Source organism: Schistocerca nitens, chromosome 1 (assembly GCF_023898315.1).
Source record: "Schistocerca nitens isolate TAMUIC-IGC-003100 chromosome 1, iqSchNite1.1, whole genome shotgun sequence".
Taxonomy (NCBI): Eukaryota; Metazoa; Arthropoda; class Insecta; order Orthoptera; family Acrididae; genus Schistocerca; species Schistocerca nitens.
In genome coordinates, this window is record NC_064614.1 from 341,183,532 (window position 1) to 341,201,916 (window position 18,385).

General features: G+C 40.9%; 1 protein-coding gene across 4 annotated transcripts in view; it reads left to right on the plus strand.

Annotated features, from left to right (window-relative positions):
• Positions 1–18,385, plus strand: part of LOC126248650 (leukocyte surface antigen CD53-like) — a 177,318-nt gene that overhangs the window by 96,655 nt on the left and 62,278 nt on the right. For all 4 annotated transcript variants that reach the window (XM_049949849.1, XM_049949860.1, XM_049949840.1 and 1 more), the window contains exon 4: positions 3,748–3,972. In XM_049949849.1, coding sequence (XP_049805806.1) covers positions 3,748–3,972 — 225 coding nt within the window. The remainder of the gene's footprint in view (positions 1–3,747; positions 3,973–18,385) is intronic.

Sequence of the window (18,385 nt, forward strand, 5' to 3'; positions counted from 1 at the left end):
AATAGGAAAATACCGAAACAGGAAGGGAAAATTGCAGCTCTTCAAGCTAACCTAGACAAGGAAAGAGAGGATCTGGAGAGGTTAAAGAGAGAGAAGGGTGAACAGAGGTGGGAAGTGGCAACAGGTAATAGGGGGAACAGGCAAAGGAGAGCATCAGACAGCTTTGTCATAAATCCTGAAAATAGATTTGACCTGTTGCCTCAGTCAGAATCGGATGAGCCTCATGTAGCTGAAGCTGTAGAAAGGGCACAACAAGCTTTCAATGACTTGAAAAAGGTAGGGAAATTTGTAAAGAGAAAGAAAGTTCTGTTGTTGGGTAGTTCCCATGGTAGAGGTGTTGGCCAACTACTGTAGGAAAATCTAGGTCCAGAGTACCAGGTCACAAACTTTTTCAAGCTTAATGCAGATCTGGGTCACGTAACAGAGGATGTAGGTTCCTTATGCAAGGATTTCACAAAGGAGGATGCCGTGGTTATAGCGGGTGGTCCAGGAAATGGCATTGACAGAGACTCTGAATATCCCATAGAGAGTGACCTGGTGAAGATAGCATCAGCAATGAAGCATACGAGTGTGGGATTTGTGTCTGTGTTGAGACGCCATGATCGGCTTCATTTGAACTCTTCCGTAGGGAGGGTGAACTTGAAGTTGGAGTGTCTGCTTAGGACGGATATAGGTTCCCATATTGGTTTGATTCCTGTGGATGCTATCGATAGGAGGGACTACACCAGGCATGGCCTTCACCTCAGTAGGAAACGGAAGGAAAAACTGTCTGGGTTCATTGCAGAAAACTTAAGGGGGGACACTGTCACAAGTGGTAAAATACCAGTGGTCACAGGTGTCAGAGGGATGCCTTTTTTAGGATAGGGAAGGGAGAAAGAAAACGAGTTTTAAGAGAGATTGGCAGACACACTCAGTTTGAGGAAACAGATGAACAGGAGTTAGATTTTATCATACAGCCTCCATTTAAACAGTGTTTAACAGAAAGTAATCAGAAACTGCCAGTTCATCTTCACCAAAGCAGTTACAATCCCATTAGTATGCAGTATCAGTTATCTTTATTACACCAGAGCATTCCGGGACTTACAAATAAAGTTGATGAACTACTCGTTTGTACTGATGAAATGAATTCATCTAACCAAATTGACATAATCTGCCTCTCTGAACATCAAGTGACCACTGGTATTGATATGTTATACATTTCAGGATTTAAGCTAGCTTCCTACTTCTGCCATAAATTCAAGAATATTGACATTAATAAATTCTGTTTAGAGCAGCATCTAGAAGCATGTGCAACAGAAGTAGAGTTCCATAACAGATCCTATATAATAGTAACTATTTACCGAGCACCTGCAGGAAATTATAATCTATTCATAAATCATCTAGTAGCTCTTTTGGGTTATTTAACAGGAAGAAACATAGAAATTTTGATTGCTAGTGACTTTAATACAGATTTTCTAATGCAATCTTCCAGTTAACAGTCACTGCAGTTAGTAATGTTGTCTTTCAATCTAACTCACACTGTAAACTTTCCAACTAGGATCACTAAACCCTCAAGGACAGCCATTGATAACTTTTTATAGACAAATCAAAGGAACAAAATCATATCATAAAACCTGTTATAAATGGACTATCAGATCATGACATGCAGCTCCTTGTTTTAGATGTAAATTCTAAGCAGATTTTCAAGACTGCTAAATCTGAGTACAGGAGAGTAGTCAATCAACCAAAAATTGAGTGTTTTAGAAAACTGCTCAAAGATATGAAATGGAAAGATGTTTATAGTGCTCATGACATGAATGAAAAATATAACACATTCATGAACAATGTCAGTGTCATGTTTGAAAACTGTTTTCCTCTAAAAGTTACTCAAATTAAACAGAAGTCTATAATAAAACCATGGATTACACAAGGAATAAAATAACATATTATCAAGAACACAGTTTGGATTTCTGAAGGGTTCTGATATCAAGAAGGCTATTTACACCTACAGTGAAAATGTACTTAATTCATTAAATAACAAATTACAAGCAGCAGGTATTTTCTGTGATTTGTCAAAGGCACTTGATTGTGTGAACCACAACATCCTTTTAAGTAAATTATAATTTTATGGTGTCACGGGCAGTGCTGCAAAATGGTTCAAGTCATCGAAACAAAGGGAGTCAGTGCAAGGGACTAGTGAGTTAATTCATCAATCATCATCAGAATGGGAAGAAATTACATGTGGTGTACCACAAGGATCCATCTTAGGACCATTGCTTTTTTTGTGTACATTAATGATCTCTCATCAGTTACACTGCCAGAAGCAGAGTTCATTTTGTTTGCAGATGACACAAGTATTGCAATAAACAGTATGTAGAGTGTAGTTCTAGAAAGATCTGCTAATGATATTTTCATGGATATTAATAAATGGTTTAAAGCCAACTCACTGACATTAAACTTCAAAAAGACTCACTATATGCAATTCAGAACCTGTAAGAGGTTTCCACCCAGCATATGCATAAAGTATGAAGAAGAGCAGATAGAAGAGGTTGACAGTCTTAAATTCCTGGGATTACAACTTGATAATAAATTCAGTTGGGAGGATCACACCACAGAACTGCAGAAACGCCTTAACAAATCTGTATTTGCAATTCGAGTGTTAGCAGACATAGGCGACATAAAAATGAAAAAGCTTGCATACTTTGCCTACTTTCATTCCATAATGTCATAAGGTAAAATATTTTGGGGTAACTCTTCAAGTCAAACAACAGTTTTCAGAGTCCAAAAGCGTGTAATACGTATTATTTGTGGAGTAAATTCACGGACGTCCTGTAGAAACCTCTACAAAGAACTGGATATACTAACTACTGCCTCACAATATATTTACTCCTTAATGAAATTTGTCCTAAATAATATATCTCTTTTTCCAACAAACAGCTCAGTACATGCATACAATACCAGGAACAAAAATGATCTGCACAAAGACTTAAAAGCACTTACTTTAGTTCAAAAAGGGGTCCACTACTCAGGAACACTCATCTTCAATAATTTGCCAGTAAATATAAAAAATTAAGTTACAAATAAAGATCAGTTTAAAAGGAGCCTGAAAGACTTACTAGCGGCCAACTCCTTCTACTCCATTGACGAATTTTTTAATAGAACCAACGATGTATTGTATATATTCATACTATTAGTATTGTTATTTCAGCTTAAAAAAAATTGACATGTTCCACATCCACGAGGATCTCCTTAGCACGGATCTATGGAATGAAAAACTAATCTAATCTAATCTACTATTAAAACAGAGTCCTCCCAGCTTTGGGTGCATAATTGTGACATTACCATCAGCACCACAACTGCAATGGAGGTACTCTGTAACAGCTGATGAACATTTCTGAGGATTGGTTCACATACTGCATTTTAGGGCTATGTTGTTCCTTATCAGTTTATTTCCTAGCCCTTCTACAATGATGATTAGGTTCAACACATTCCTGAAATTTATGCTTCACAATAATAGCATTAATAAAGTGTATAGGCACATGTAATTGACAAAGATACTGAAGTATTTTTTGTAAAATCTTCTATTTTATTATATACGGACTGTAATTATTTTCATTGGACTTGGTTGCTACCTTATATGAGACCTTTATGTCATAAGTTGGGTGCTAAAGACCAATATGTCAAAAACCCAAAAACAACTAACTGTCATGTCCTAAGAGTAGGTTCTGCAAACTGGACCAACTATTACAACCAGTTTCCTTATTCCAGTTGCAGTGCTGTGGTGCTACTGGGCCAGAAGATTATGTAAATTTAAATCCATCTACTCCTGAGGTACTGCCACCATCATGCTGCATACAGGACATTGAGTGTTACTATGAAACAAATGCTACTGAAACCTTCTATACTAAAGGATGCTGGTTTGCTGAGGAAGAATTCTTGGGTTTTGTAGGAATGTTGATTGGATGTGCAGTTGTTGCATCTGGAGTACTTGAGGTAAGAAAAAGTGTATGAAATTATATCATTGTCATTATGAATATTAGTTTTTTAATTCCTGTTGTGTGTCCCAACACATTTGTAATGAGTGTGGTTCAGGAGCCTGCACTTTGCTAATGAAACATTTGTAACAATTGTGCAGCAATATTGTTAGTTATATGTATATGAGTAATACGGCTATGTGGACTTTGATGCACTTTGCACATATATGCTGTATTACACCTGACATCACAATCCAATATGGCAGCCACGTTTCACTTAAAATGCAGAACTGAACTGTATGATACCACTAATGCCACAAGTCACATTCCCTCTTAGCAATGCTGTCATCTTCTTTATCAATAACATCACAGACATGAAATCATAACTCATGCCCTTTTGTCTATAACATGATTTTTGCCGAAAATTAAAAAAAAGAAAATACAGAGGAAACAGGCAATCAGCATGCATCCCAGTGTGAATTTGTAGTATTGTTCTAAAAAAAGTATGTAAGCTTCACCTGAATTGCATAAAATGATACCATGTTCAAAGACATTACCAATACTACAATATTTTCATATTAAAAAAAATTCGTAAGCTTCTCTTGAATTGGTGAAACTGGTATAGGCATGCATATTCAAATACAGAGATGTGTAAATAGGTAGAATATGGCACTGCAGTTGTCAACACCTGCATAAGACAAAGAGTGTCTGGTGCAGTTGTCTGATCAGTTACTGTTGCTATAATCACAGGTTATAAAGATTTAAGTGAGGTTGAACCTAGTGTTATAGTAAGCACGTGAACAATGGGACACAGCATCTCTGAGGTAGCTATGAAGTGGGGATTTTCCCATATGACTATTTCACAAGTGTACCATGAATATCAGAAATCCAGTAAAACACCAAATCTCCAACATCACTGTGGTCGGAAAAAGATACTGCAAAAGGACCAACAATGACTGAAAGGAATCGTTCAATGTGACAAAAGTGCATTGGTCAGCTATGCAGGGACTTTGAGAAGGAAGATCAGGTAATTGTAGTTGGAGGAGCAGGAAACAGCCTGGTGATGAATCCAAGATACAATATTAGGAGTGACCTGGATAAAATAGGAGCAGAACCTGAGCACACACATGTGGGGTTTATGGAGGTCTTTCAGCACCATGATCAGCCCTGGGTAAACACTGCTGTAATGCGTGTTAACACTGAGCTGAACGGGATGCTCCAAACACTGGAAAAATCTCATATAAGTGTTTTTTCAGTAAATCATTGTGGTTTGAGGGGGGCAACGCACAAATGTTTTAATTCATACTTAACTGGAAGAATGCAGAAAGTTGAAATAAGTGGTTCATGTAATGATAAAACAACAGCTGATTCCTCAAACTGGGGGGCTATCAGGTACGGGGTCCCACAGGGTTCGGTCTTAGGTCCTTTACTGTTCTTGATGTACATTAATGACTTACCATTCCACATTGATGAAGATGCAAAGTTAGTTCTTTTTGCTGATGATACAAGTATAGTAATAACATCCAAAAACCAAGAACTAAGTGATGTAATTGTAAATGATGTTTTTCACAAAATTATTTAGTGGTTCTCAACAAACGGACTCTCTTTAAATTTTGATAAAACACAGTATATACAGTTCCGTACAGTAAATGGCACAACTCCAATAATAAATATAAACTTTGAACAGAAGTCTGTAGCTAAGGTAGAATTTTCAAAATTTTTAGGTGTGTCCATAGATGAGAGGTTAAACTGGAAGCAACACATTGATGGTCTGCTGAAATGCCTGAGTTCAGCTACGTATGCTATTAGGGTTATTGCAAATTTTAGTGATAAGAATCTCAGTAAATTAGCTTACAATGCCTACTTTCATTCACTGCTTTCGTATGACATCATATTCTGGGGTAATTCATCGTTGAGCAGAAACGTATTCATTGCTCAAAAACGTGTAATCAGAATAATTGCTGGAGCTCACCCACGGTCATCCTGCAGACATCTATTTAAGGATCTAGGGATCCTCACAGTATATATATTCACTTATGAAATTTGTTGTTAATAATCCAACCCATTTCAAAAGTAATAGCAGTGTGCATAGCTACAACACCAGGAGAAAGGATGATCTTCACCATGCAGGGTTAAATCTAACTTTGGCACAGAAAGGGGTAAATTATGCTGCCACAAAAGTCTTTGGTCACCTACTAAACAGCATCAAAAGCCTGACAGATACCCAACCAACATTTAAAAATAAATTAAAGAATTTCTAGATGACATCTCCTTCTACTCATTGGCTGAATTTTTAGATATAAATTAAGGGAGGGAAAAAAAATAAAAATCCAACCAACTTAAACATTAGTGTCATGCAATATTTTGTGTAATGTAATATCTTGTACAGACATCTTTTATTAACCTGACACGTTCCACATCATTACGAAGTGTTGTATTCATGATCTATGGAACAAGTACTAGTCTAATCTAATCTCTAATCTAATGCTATTGGTAGGTGGGGATACACTACACATGGCCTGCAACTGAATAGGACAAGGAAAAGTAAGTTACCTTCTCTATTAGCAGAAACTGAAAGGGAGTCCACAGTAACACAAGGGGTGATCCGTGTGGTTAATGGGTCCATGCAGACAGGATTTTTTAGGTTAAAGCCAAAGTACAGACAGTTGACAATCAAGATAAATAGAATAAAAGGAACTTCATGTACAGTTACTTGGAGTAAAGCTAACGGCAATATCAACACACTTCATCAAAATATCAGGGGAATAGAAAATAAAGTACACGAGCTATCAGTGTGTTTAGATGATCTCAAAAATAAGAATGAGATTGATATAATCTGTCTGTCTGAACACTATGTAACTGTGGGCATGGATAGTGTCAGTATAAGTGGGTATAATTTGGCATCTTACACTTGTAGATCCAGGGTGGGTGAAGGAGGAGTTGCCATTTTCATAAAACAAGGGTATAAATGCAAATTTTGTATTGATCAGCACTTTGAGGTTTGTGCATGTGAACTTCAGCTAGATAAAGTAGTATTGATATTAGCAACAGTGTACAGGTCCCCATTAGGAGACTGGGAGCTGTTCATAAAAAAGTTTGACTCCCTTTTATGCTGTCTGTCAGACAAAAAGAAGAAGTTATTAATCTGCGGTGATTTCAATGTAAACTTTCTAAGTAATTCTGATAGTAAAAGTGAACTAGAAGGGTTATTAACAACAAATAACTTAGAATCAGTGATCAATTTCCCTACACGTATAGCTCAGAACAGTAGCACACTAATAGATAATGTATTTGTACAGAAAGAGGATGTAAAACAAACACTTGCTTTCCCTGTGGTAAATGGATTCTCGGACCATGATGCACAACTGATTAACTTACAATACCTAATAGGGTGTACAGTTCAGAAACCATTAAGTAGAAGTGTGAGGTCGCTCAACCTGGTATCTATACCGCACTTCACAGAAAGCTTAAGAAATGTTAATTGTGGAGATGTATATAAATGAGCCAAATGCTAATGATAAGTGCAAAATATTTCTTGATAAATTTATATCCCTCTTTGAACATTGTTTCCCAAAGAAAATTACTAAGTGTAACACCACACACTTTTCAAAGAAACCTTGGATTACTAAAGGTATTAAAGTGTCTTCAGAAAGAAAAAGAAAACTGTATGAGACAGCAAGAACTAGTAAAGATCCAGAAGTAGTTTTACACTATAAAAATTATTGTAACATACTGAGAAAAGTTGTAAGGAAATCAAGAAATATGTATGTTAGAGAAGAAATTAATAACTCTGGCAATCAAATCAAATCAATATGGAATGTTATTAGAAGGGAGACAGGAAAAGTAACCAATGGGGTAGGTAGTATTAGTGTTAAAGAGAACGAGACCATCCTAACCAACAGTACACAAGTAGCTAATGTATTTAAGAATCATTTCTTAAGTGTAGGAGAAAAATTGGTGAGAACAGTTCAAAAGAAAAAGCTAGCCAGTACATGGAAGAATCTGTTTTGAAAAAAAATTAGATTAAGTTTCACCTAACAACCTCTTGTGAAATAAGTAAAATTATAAAATCTCTGAAAAATAAATGTTCTGTTGGAGTAGATGGCATCTCTAATAAGATATTAAAACAATTTGGATCAATTACAGCTGATGTTCTGAGTCACATATGTAATGAATCACTAACTCGAGGTATTTTCCCATACAGGTTAAAAATGCCATTGTCAGGCCTCTCTACAAAAAGGGGGACACCACAGATGTCAATAATTATCGGCCAGTATCCTTGCTTACAGCATTCTCAAAAATCTTTGAGAAAGTAATGTACTCAAGAGTGGTTAACCATCTCAACAATAATGGGATACTTAGTAAATCACAGTTCAGATTTCAAAAATGCTGTTCCACTGAGACAGCAATATACAGTTTCACTGTCCACATAATAGAATCTTTAAATAGTAAAATGTCACCAGTAGCAATTTTCTGTGACTTGTCCAAAGCGTTTGATTGTGTGAACCATGACACTATGTTACAGAAATTGCAATTCTATGGTATAAATGGAATAGCATATGAGTGGTTTAAGTCATACCTACAGAACAAGAAGCAAAAAGTTTCCTTATATGGGTCAAGTGATTTAAATAAGTTTGCCACTTCATCTAACTGGGGTGAAATTACATTAGGTGTTCCACAGGGTTCAATCATGGGTCCCCTTCTGTTCTTGATATATGTGAATGACCTCCCTTCCTATCTGAAACAGGAAGCTGAACTGACACTGTTTGCCGATGATACAAGCATCATTATTAATCCAGTAAAAGAAAGTCCAATAGAAAATGATGCAAATAAGGTCTTTGGAAAATTCATTAATTGGTTTTCTGCATATGGGCTTGCTCTAAACTTTGAAAAAACACGGTACATCCAATTTTCTGCTGCAAAAAGTACAGTTCCTTCAATAAATATAAGACATCAACAGAAGTCAGTAGACAGGGTAGTGCATATTAAGTTTTTGGGTGTGCATATAGATGAGAATCTTAATTGGCAAATTCATATTTTGGATCTCCTAAGGCAACTAGGCCCAGCAACTTTTGCGATCTGAATAATTGCCAATTTTGAGGGTATAGGAATTAGTAAGCTGACATACTTTGCATACTTTCACTCTCTGATGTCATATGGAATAATATTTTGGGGTAACTCAACATTTAGACAAAAAGTATTCACTGCTCAAAAGAAAGTGGTTAGAATAATGTGTGGGGTTCATAGTCGCACATCTTGTAGGCATCTTTTTAAAAGATTGGGAATTCTTAAAACAGCCTCACAATACATATACTCACTAATGAAATTTGTTCTCAACAACATGGACCAGTTTAAAAACAACAGTGACATTCATGATAATAATACCAGAAAAAAGAAAGACTTACACTATCCTTTGCTCAATCTATTTTGTCACAGAAAGGGGTAAAATATGCTCCTATAAAAAATTTCGACAAATTACCAGATGAAATAAGGTGTCTGACAGACAGCAGTAATAGCTTCAAAAATAAACTGAAATCATATCTCCTTGACAACTCCTTCTATACCATAGATGAATTCTTGAATAGGAATAAATAAATCTATAAATACAGTATATGCATTTTATGCCATTTAAGGGAATGGGGTAAATAACAGAAATATTAATCTTTAACTCTGTATTGTATTATATATATATTAAAAAATTTTGTTTCATATGTGCATTTCTTGTGCACTTGATACATTCCATATCATAACAGCTACCGTATCATGCGATTGACCAACGGAACACAGAACCAACTAACTAACTAACAAACCTTTTGCAAATTGCTGCATATTACAATGCTGGGCCATCAACAAGTGTCAGTGTGCAAACCATTCAATGAAACATCATCGACATGGACTTTTGGAGCTGAAGGCCCACTCATGTAACCTTGATGACTGCACGACATGAAGCATTATGCTTTGCCTGGGCCCATCAACACTGACACTGGATTGCTGATGACTCGAAACATGTTGCCTGGTCGGGCGATTCTTGTTTCAAATTGTATTGAGTAGATGGATGTGTATGGGTATGGAGACAACCTCATGAAACCATAGAACCTGTATGTCAGCAGGGGACTGTTAAAGGTGGTGGAGGCTCTGCAGCTGGAGTGATATGGGACTCCTGATATGTCTAGATATGACTCGACAGATGACACTTACGTAACCATCCTGTGTGATCACCTGCATCCATTCACGTCCATTGTGCAATCTGAAATACTTGGGCAATTCGAGCTGCACAACGCGACATCCCACACGTCCAGAATTGCTACAGATTGGCTCTAGGAAAGATTGGCTCTAGGAACACTCTTCTGAGTTTAAACAGTTCCGCTGGCCATGAAACTCCCAAGACATGAACACTTTGAGCATATATATGGGATGCCTTGCAACAAGCCGTTCAGAAGAGATCTCCACCAAGTCGTACTTACGGATTTATGAACAGACCTGCGGGATTCATGGTGTTAATTCCCTCCACCACTGCTTTAGACATTAGTCGAGTCCATGCCATGTCATGTTGTGGCACTTGGACATGCTCGCAATGTGTGTGTGTGTGTGTGTGTGTGTGTGTGTGTGTGTGTGTGTGTGCGCGCGCGCGCGCGCGCGCGTGCATCCCATTTTTAGCAGTTTTATAGAGACTAGTTGTGTAACTGATAGTGAAAAGACTTCCTTGAGCCACAGTTATGGCTTTTAATCCACCTGGAGAACTTTACAGCAAGTTCTGATAGACTACTCTGAAGGCAGAATTTATTTTATTGTTTCATTCAGTGTGATGAATAGTTGCTGTTAAGTTTTTAAGAGAAATAATGTGGCACAAAACCAGAGATCTATTTCACCCTTTGCATGGCTGGGGGAGGGGGACAACTTTGAAATCTTCAATGGGAACCCCCTGTTTCTTTTTAATTGCGGATTATGACTCTATGGCAAAATCTACATGGGTTTTGTTTGAAGCGTTTTTTTCACCTTACAACAGATGGCACTGTAATCAGAGGAATAAAAATGGGTACACAATTGCAATTTGTGTTAAGCTACTCAATGGTCCTTGAATATTCAATGTCATGTGGAACCCCACTTCCATGCTGTGAGGGTAGGACAGGCTAATATTTCATAACTTGTAATTAGAAACCCCACTCACAATGTTGCAGTCCTTCAATGTATCGAACAAGGGACCTCTCGATGCACCACTGCAGCTTTGGCTCCAAGTAAATGCTACTCTACTTTTTGAAACAGTGTAAGTGTTCAAACATAATACTGCCAATTTCAACACTCTTAGTGGTCTGCTTTTAAAATGACTGTACACAGGACAGAACCATATCTGCGGGAGTGTCACACAGGTATTTCTGATTTGGTCGATCATGTCTTCACAGACTGTTGGCACTTGGTGATACACCTTACTTTTTAAATATCCCCACAGAAAGAAATCTGGAATCATCAAATCTGGTAACCTAGTGAGCTAATTAATAGGGTCACCTCTGCCAATCCACCGACCAGTGTAAACATGCTCTAATACTGTTCCATCATCTTTCGGGCGTGCATTCGGGACAGCGACAATTCTTCTTGCGATATTTCGGCTAGAAACCTCCCAGCCATCTTCAAGGCGAGTCAGAGACTGAGTTCGTAGCGTTTGCGCGTGCCTATTTATACGGAATATCACATGACATAAATAGGCACGCGCAAACGCTACGAACTCAGTCTCTGACTCGCCTTGAAGATGGCTGGGAGGTTTCTAGCCGAAATATCGCAAGAAGAATTGTCGCTGTCCCGAGTGCACGCCCGAAAGATGATGGAACATTATGTCCGCCGGAAAAACTTCAAGAATCACATGCTCTAATACGTACCTCTTGGGCATCAATTGTGTAATGTGCTGGGCAACCAGAATGCTGAAACCATATACATTATCAAACATCTAGGGCTATCTCCTGCAGTAGTAACAGTAGTTCACATTCCAAAAATGTTTGATATTTGTGTCCATATAACATGCCGTTGATAAAATACTGACCAATGAGTTTATTTCACATGATGCCAAACAGTACATTTACCAACCAAGGATGTTGATGGTCAACTTGACGTTACCATTGGGGATTGTTTGCACTCCAGTAATGCATGTTATGCTGGTTAACCTTACCATGGTTTGTGACTGTAAACTCTTTGGAAAGCAGTACCTCAGCAAGAAACGTGGGGGTCATTTGCACTTGCTGACATGCTCATTCACAAAACACTACCCTGTTATGGAAATCAGCACCCTGAAGTTCTTGATGCAGTGACACATGGTATGGATGATACTTACAATGATGGAGTACTGTGACAATATTACATAAGGACATACTGGAATCATGGAATAACTGCTGGGTGCTTACCCATGAATTGTAGTGCACTGCTGCTAGTACTGCTATTTCATTAGCTTCTCCTGTAACATGTTTACTTCATTTCCTTTTGCTGGTCTGTATGCTGCCATCAGGCATAAAAGCATTTACAACTTTGCAAAAGAATGAATGAGAGCAAGCTTTTTCTGGAAAATGCTTGGCTTACAAGGCAACAACAGTGTCTACATGTCTGCTACATTTTCTATAAATCAGGATAATTCCAGTTTTTCCTTCTGCGGTTGCAACATTGATTGTCCACTTGCGTGTTTGTTCCCCAAATGATGGAGGTGGTAATCTGACATTCCACTGAATATTCAAGAACCACTGAGCAACATGTCATAAATTATGATGTACCCATGTCATAAATTATGATGTACCCATTTCCAGTCCTCCAATTACAGTGCCATCTGTGGAAAAATGAAGAACATGGTTCAGAGAAAATGTATGTAGATTTTGCCACAGAATTGTAATCTGCAATAAAAAATGACTCTTCCCATAGAAGATTTCGAAGTTGCTCCCTGCCACCAACACAGGGGATGGGGTGGTGTGTCAAATGTGGTATCACTGGATCTCACCCTCTAAGACAAACAAACTGGAATTATAACTTTTTTCAAGACAATGTGTGGTTTTTGAAATATTTCAATGTCTGTAGTTAAAATGAACACCTTGTGTACATGGAGCTTGTTTCTAAAAGGTACTAAATCAAACTGGACAGATTTCTTAGTACAGCAGAATAATTCCCTGTAGCCACAACAGTTCATCTAAGCAAACCATAGTTGATATACAGTTTGCTGGTAATCAAGTTGATAGTTTGTCCGGGAATCACTGAAATGCATTTAGAAAAAATTAAGGGGTTGTTCATTATTATTGTACATTCATTAGGAATTTAATTTTGTATTTGGCACTTCCTGTTTTAAAAGTGTACAGATTATACTTTATGAACAAATAACACTCTCCACAGAAAATACATTCCATATCTTATGTATGGTTAATTCTGGAGTCTTTTATTTTCTTAATAGTGTATTTTTTCCTCCCCCAATGTTGTTCTCTGCGTTTAAAACTTATCATGTGAGGTATAATTTCAGTGCGTAGTTTCTTCACATCATCACAAAGATTTGCATCACCTCGTATTCCAGAAACTGCTGCCCCACTATTCATTTTCTCATCAGCTGCATGCTCAGCCTTCCTCCCCCAAACATTAAAAACACTAAGGAATGTAAATCTACAAACAGGGACCTTTTCCTGAAGAGCAGTATGTATCCTGTAGATTATAGTTTTCTTTTCGCTTGAACATTCTTTCATGCCTAGATCAGGCCTTATTCTTTTAGGGTTAATTCATATCAATTTAAACCATTCAAATGTTTCTCTGACTGACAGCATTTTTAGTGTTCCAATAGCTGTTATTTTCATGTATCACATCATCTTCTGATATGCATAATGGTTTGCAAAAGTTATCATGTGATCTGAAGTTTTGCACTTGCAGGAGCATTATGTTTTTCATGTTTCAAAACACTCCACATCCACATATTTACAGATCTCTTACCTTTCCTTGGTGTTGTGACTCGCCGATCATTCAAAGCGCCGCCGCGCAATTACGCGCGTCCTCTACGTGCGGCGCTGTCTGCCAGCCATGCAGCAGCTGCGCCACCTAAGCGGCCAGCCGAGCAGCGGCCGCTAGACTGGGACTCAGTGCTCATTCGAATGCTAACGTGTACACATGGCTTGCTTGTCAACTTACTCTGTGACTTATATGTGTTGTGTCGTTCTGAAATATATGTGTTAAACTTGACGTTATAACAATTGGCGACGAGGTAGTGGATTTTTCCTTTTCACCGTTGACCCACAGGTTTCCATGGCTACTGTCGAGCAACTATTGCAAAATCTCCTTGAATAGCAAACGCTTCTAACAGCGGTGATTCGCGATTTCGTCGCGGCGTCAAATGCGGGGCGTTTCTCGTCGTTGGCTATACCTCCCTTTCCTCCTTACGACGAGACGGCGGAAGACTGCTCTGATTATGAAAAACGTCTTCGACAGCAATTCTTGGCATTTCATGTCACGGACGAACAACCATGTAAGTCTCTGTTCCTTTCCTCGATTTCACCTCGAATGTATCGGTTGTTGTCGCAATTGGCTCCTTTGAAGGATCCTGCGTCTTTGGCCTTTGCTGAAATGTGCTCACTTCTGTCTATTTTCAAAAGCAACCGCATGTGGTAGCATCTCGTATTGCCTTTTATCGTTGTCAAAAACAACCCCATCAATCCCATCGCGCTTGGGCTGCTGAACTTCACGGCCTCAGTCGAAAGTGTCAATTTGTTACTGACGTTCACAAAGAATCCTATGACATGGTACGGGATGCTATTATCCGGTCGGCGCCCGACAAAGAAGTTCGGCAACGGGCCCTTGGCAAATCCAATTCTAGATGAAGTTCTCTCCATTGCGCAGTCTTTTGAAATTTCTCGCGCCGCTGGGGCGCAAATAGAGGCGTGGGGTGATGTCGAGGAAATACAACCTCTGTGCGCTGTTGACGACGCGTGCGGCGCGTCCCCGCCGGCCGACGTGGCCGCAGTGCGCTCCCCCCCCGGCAACGTCCTTCATGTCCGCGGCGTTTTACGAAACATTCACGCGAGGATTGTCCCCAACGTTGGGCTGTGTGTCACAATTGCAAAAAGAAAGGTCATGTGTCTTCAGTTTGCAAATCCGACCGCATATATGATGTTCATGAACATGACGCTGATTCTGATTCTGTGTTGTCTGTCAATTGCACTTCTTCCCTTTCAGGGAAGTTATTCCTCACTGTCCAATCCTTGGTCGAGACGTTCGCATGCAGGTGGATACCGGTTCTGCTGCCACTATAATTAATTCTCAGACGTATCTTCAGTTGTGTTCTCCACTCCTGTCACCTGTCACTCGGCAATTACGGACGTACAATAAACTGAAGATTTCTCTCTTGGGACAGTTTCATGCTGAGGTATCTTACAAATCCGTCGTTCGCACTGTTCCCATATTTGTGGTCGACCAGAGCAACGCAGAAAATCTCTTTTGTTTCGATGCCTTTCGCGTTTTTGGGTTCTCCATAGATGACTGTCAATATTGTCTCTGATGCTATTCATTATGCTCAACTGGATTCCTTGTCGACGACATTTTCGTCCCTTTTTTCTCCTGGGTTAGGCCGTGCAAACGACTTTGAAGCTCATATCATGCTCAAACCCACTGCTCGGCCTCAGTTTTTTCGGGCTCGGTCCATTCCTGTGGCCCTTCGTGATCGGGTAAAACGGGAGTTGAATCGTCTCACTACTTCAGCGGTCTTGCTTCCTGTCACTTCCAGTGAGCGGTCCTCTCCTGTTGTTGTCGTTGCTAAGCCAAATGGTGATATTCGTCTCTGTGGCGATTTCAAAGCCACTGTAAATGCTCAATGCCTCATCGACACTTACCCTATGCCCCGTCCTGAAGAACTGTTCACTAAACTTGCTGGAGGCCAGTATTTTTCTAAAATTGACCTGTCAGAAGCTTATCATCAACTTCCTCTCGACGCTGCTTCCCGGCAGTTTCTGGTCCTTAACACGCCTTTCGGCCTCTATCAATACCAACGCTTGCCATTCGGGGTTGCTAGGCCCCTGCTCTCTTCCAGCGATTCTTGGAACAATTATTGCTCCCTGTCCCTAGGTGTATCAATTACATGACGACATTGTTGTCACTGGCTCCACCAGTGAAGAACATCTTCAAAATCTCCGCACACTTTTTCATGTCTTACAGACTGCCGGTCTTAAGTGTAATCTTCAGAAATCACAATTTTTTCAGGCATCTATCACGTACTTGGGGTTTCAACTCTCTCGGGATGGTATTCGTCCGCTTCAGCAAACTGTCGCTGTGATCGACGCCCTTCCTCGCCCTACATCTGTTAAGGAACTGCAGGCCTTCTTGGGGAAAATAGCATACTATCACAAGTTTTTAACGTCTGCGGCTTCGGTGGCTCAGCCGTTGCATCGCCTGTTGCATAAAAACGTGCCTTTTCACTGGTCCGCGTCATGCGTTGCGGCTTTCCAGAAATTGAAGACTATGCTGAAACAGGCCCCGTGCCTGGCTTCTTATCGACCTGGCCAACATCTTGTTCTTGCCACAGACGCCTCTCAATACGGGGTCGGTGCAGTCCTTGCGCACCGTTTTTCTGACGGTTCGGAACAACCCATTGCTTATGCCTCCAAAACGCTCACGGATGCCCAGCAAAAGTATTCTCAAATTGAGAAAGAAGCTTTGGCCATTATTTATGCTCTTCATAAGTTTGGTGTTTTTCTCTATGGCTCAAAATTTCATCTTGTTACGGATCACAAACCACTTGTTTCCCTGTTTCATCCATCAACGTCACTTCCCGACAAGGCTGCACACCGCCTCCAGCTTTGGGCTCTTTACTTGTCTCATTTCAGTTATGAGATTCATTTCCGGCCAACGGCTCAACATGCAAATGCTGATGCTCTGTCTCGCCTTCCCATGGGTCCTGATCAGGCATTCGATAGGGACGAACTTTTGTGTTTCCACCTGGATGTTGCCGAGCAGCGGGTTGTGGACGGGTTCCCCATCACTGGGGACAGGCTGGCGGCTGCTACAGGTTCTGACCCTACCCTCTCCCGGGTTTTATGCTGTATTCAGAAGGGTTGGCCAGATCGCCCGTCCGCTAAGACTTCTGATCCATTGCGGAACTACTACGCTTTGCGCTACCGCCTCACAGCTAGGGATGGTGTTATCCTCCTTTCCACTGACAATGCTTCGCCGCGTGTTGTGGTACCTGCGTCTTTGCGTGCTTCGGTCTTGCGCCTCCTTAACCAAGGGCACTGGGGTGTGTCTCGCACAAAATCTCTGGCGCGCCGTCATGTGTACTGGCCTGGCATCGACTCTGAAATAGCACACATGGTCGCTGCCTGCGGCCCTTGTGCGTCACAGGCCGCTGCCCCGAAATCATCTTTGTCACCGTGGCCTTCGCCTGAGAAGCCCTGGGAGCGCATTCATGCTGACTTTGCGGGACCCTTTTTAGGTACTTATTGGCTCCTCGTAATTGACGCCTACTCTAACTTTACTTTCATTGTCCGTTGCACGTCACCTACCACCGCGGCAACCACCAGTGCTCTCGCCCGCATTTTTTCTTTGGAAGGCCTCCCCTCTACTCTTGTTACTGATAACGGTCCGCAATTTGCCTCTTCCGAATTTACGGATTTTTGTGCTCGTCACGGCGTTATGCATGTCACGGCCCCGCCGTTCCATCCACAATCCAACGGTGAGGCTGAACGACTGGTCCGCACATTTAAGGCTCAGATGCGGAAACTTCTGACTTCTTCTGCTGATGATGATGCGCTTCTCCAGTTTCTGGCGTCTTACCGTTTCACCCCCATGGGCGACCACAGCCCGGCTGAGCTCTTACATGGCCGACAGCCCCGCACGCTACTTCATCTTCTGCGGCCTTCCACCTGACGGCCGCGGGTGCCTTCAGTTGGCCGGTTCACCGCCGTCGACCTCGTCTGGGTACGGGGATATGGCAGGCGGCCAAAATGGAGCCCGGGCCGCATCTTAAGACACCGTGGCAGACGCCTGTATGAAATCCAGACGGACACGGGTGTTGCAGTGCGTCATTCGGACCAGCTTCGGCCTCGTGTGCCGGCAACACCTGTTCCGAATGCCGCTACACCACCTTCGGCTCTACCTGACGCTCGGGATCTTGGCATCTCTCAATACTCACAACGCAGCCCTCTCACCGTCATCGCGATGCCAGCACAGGAACAGACGCCACCAGGAGACGTGCCCATGCAGAAACCGGATGACCATCCTCTGTCTGAGCAAATCTACTCGCTTCCTCCTCCAACGGACGCCGACACATCGCCCATGTCTCCTGTCATATCAACGGGCAGATTGGTGCAGGGGGCCCCAGCAGATTCGACCCCTACGTCTCCTGTCATCTCGACCCGTTATCATCGGGGACACTTCCGTCCGTACGGGAAGCCGCCTCCTCGAGACTTTACGGCGAGTCAAACAACGCCTATGGACGTTAG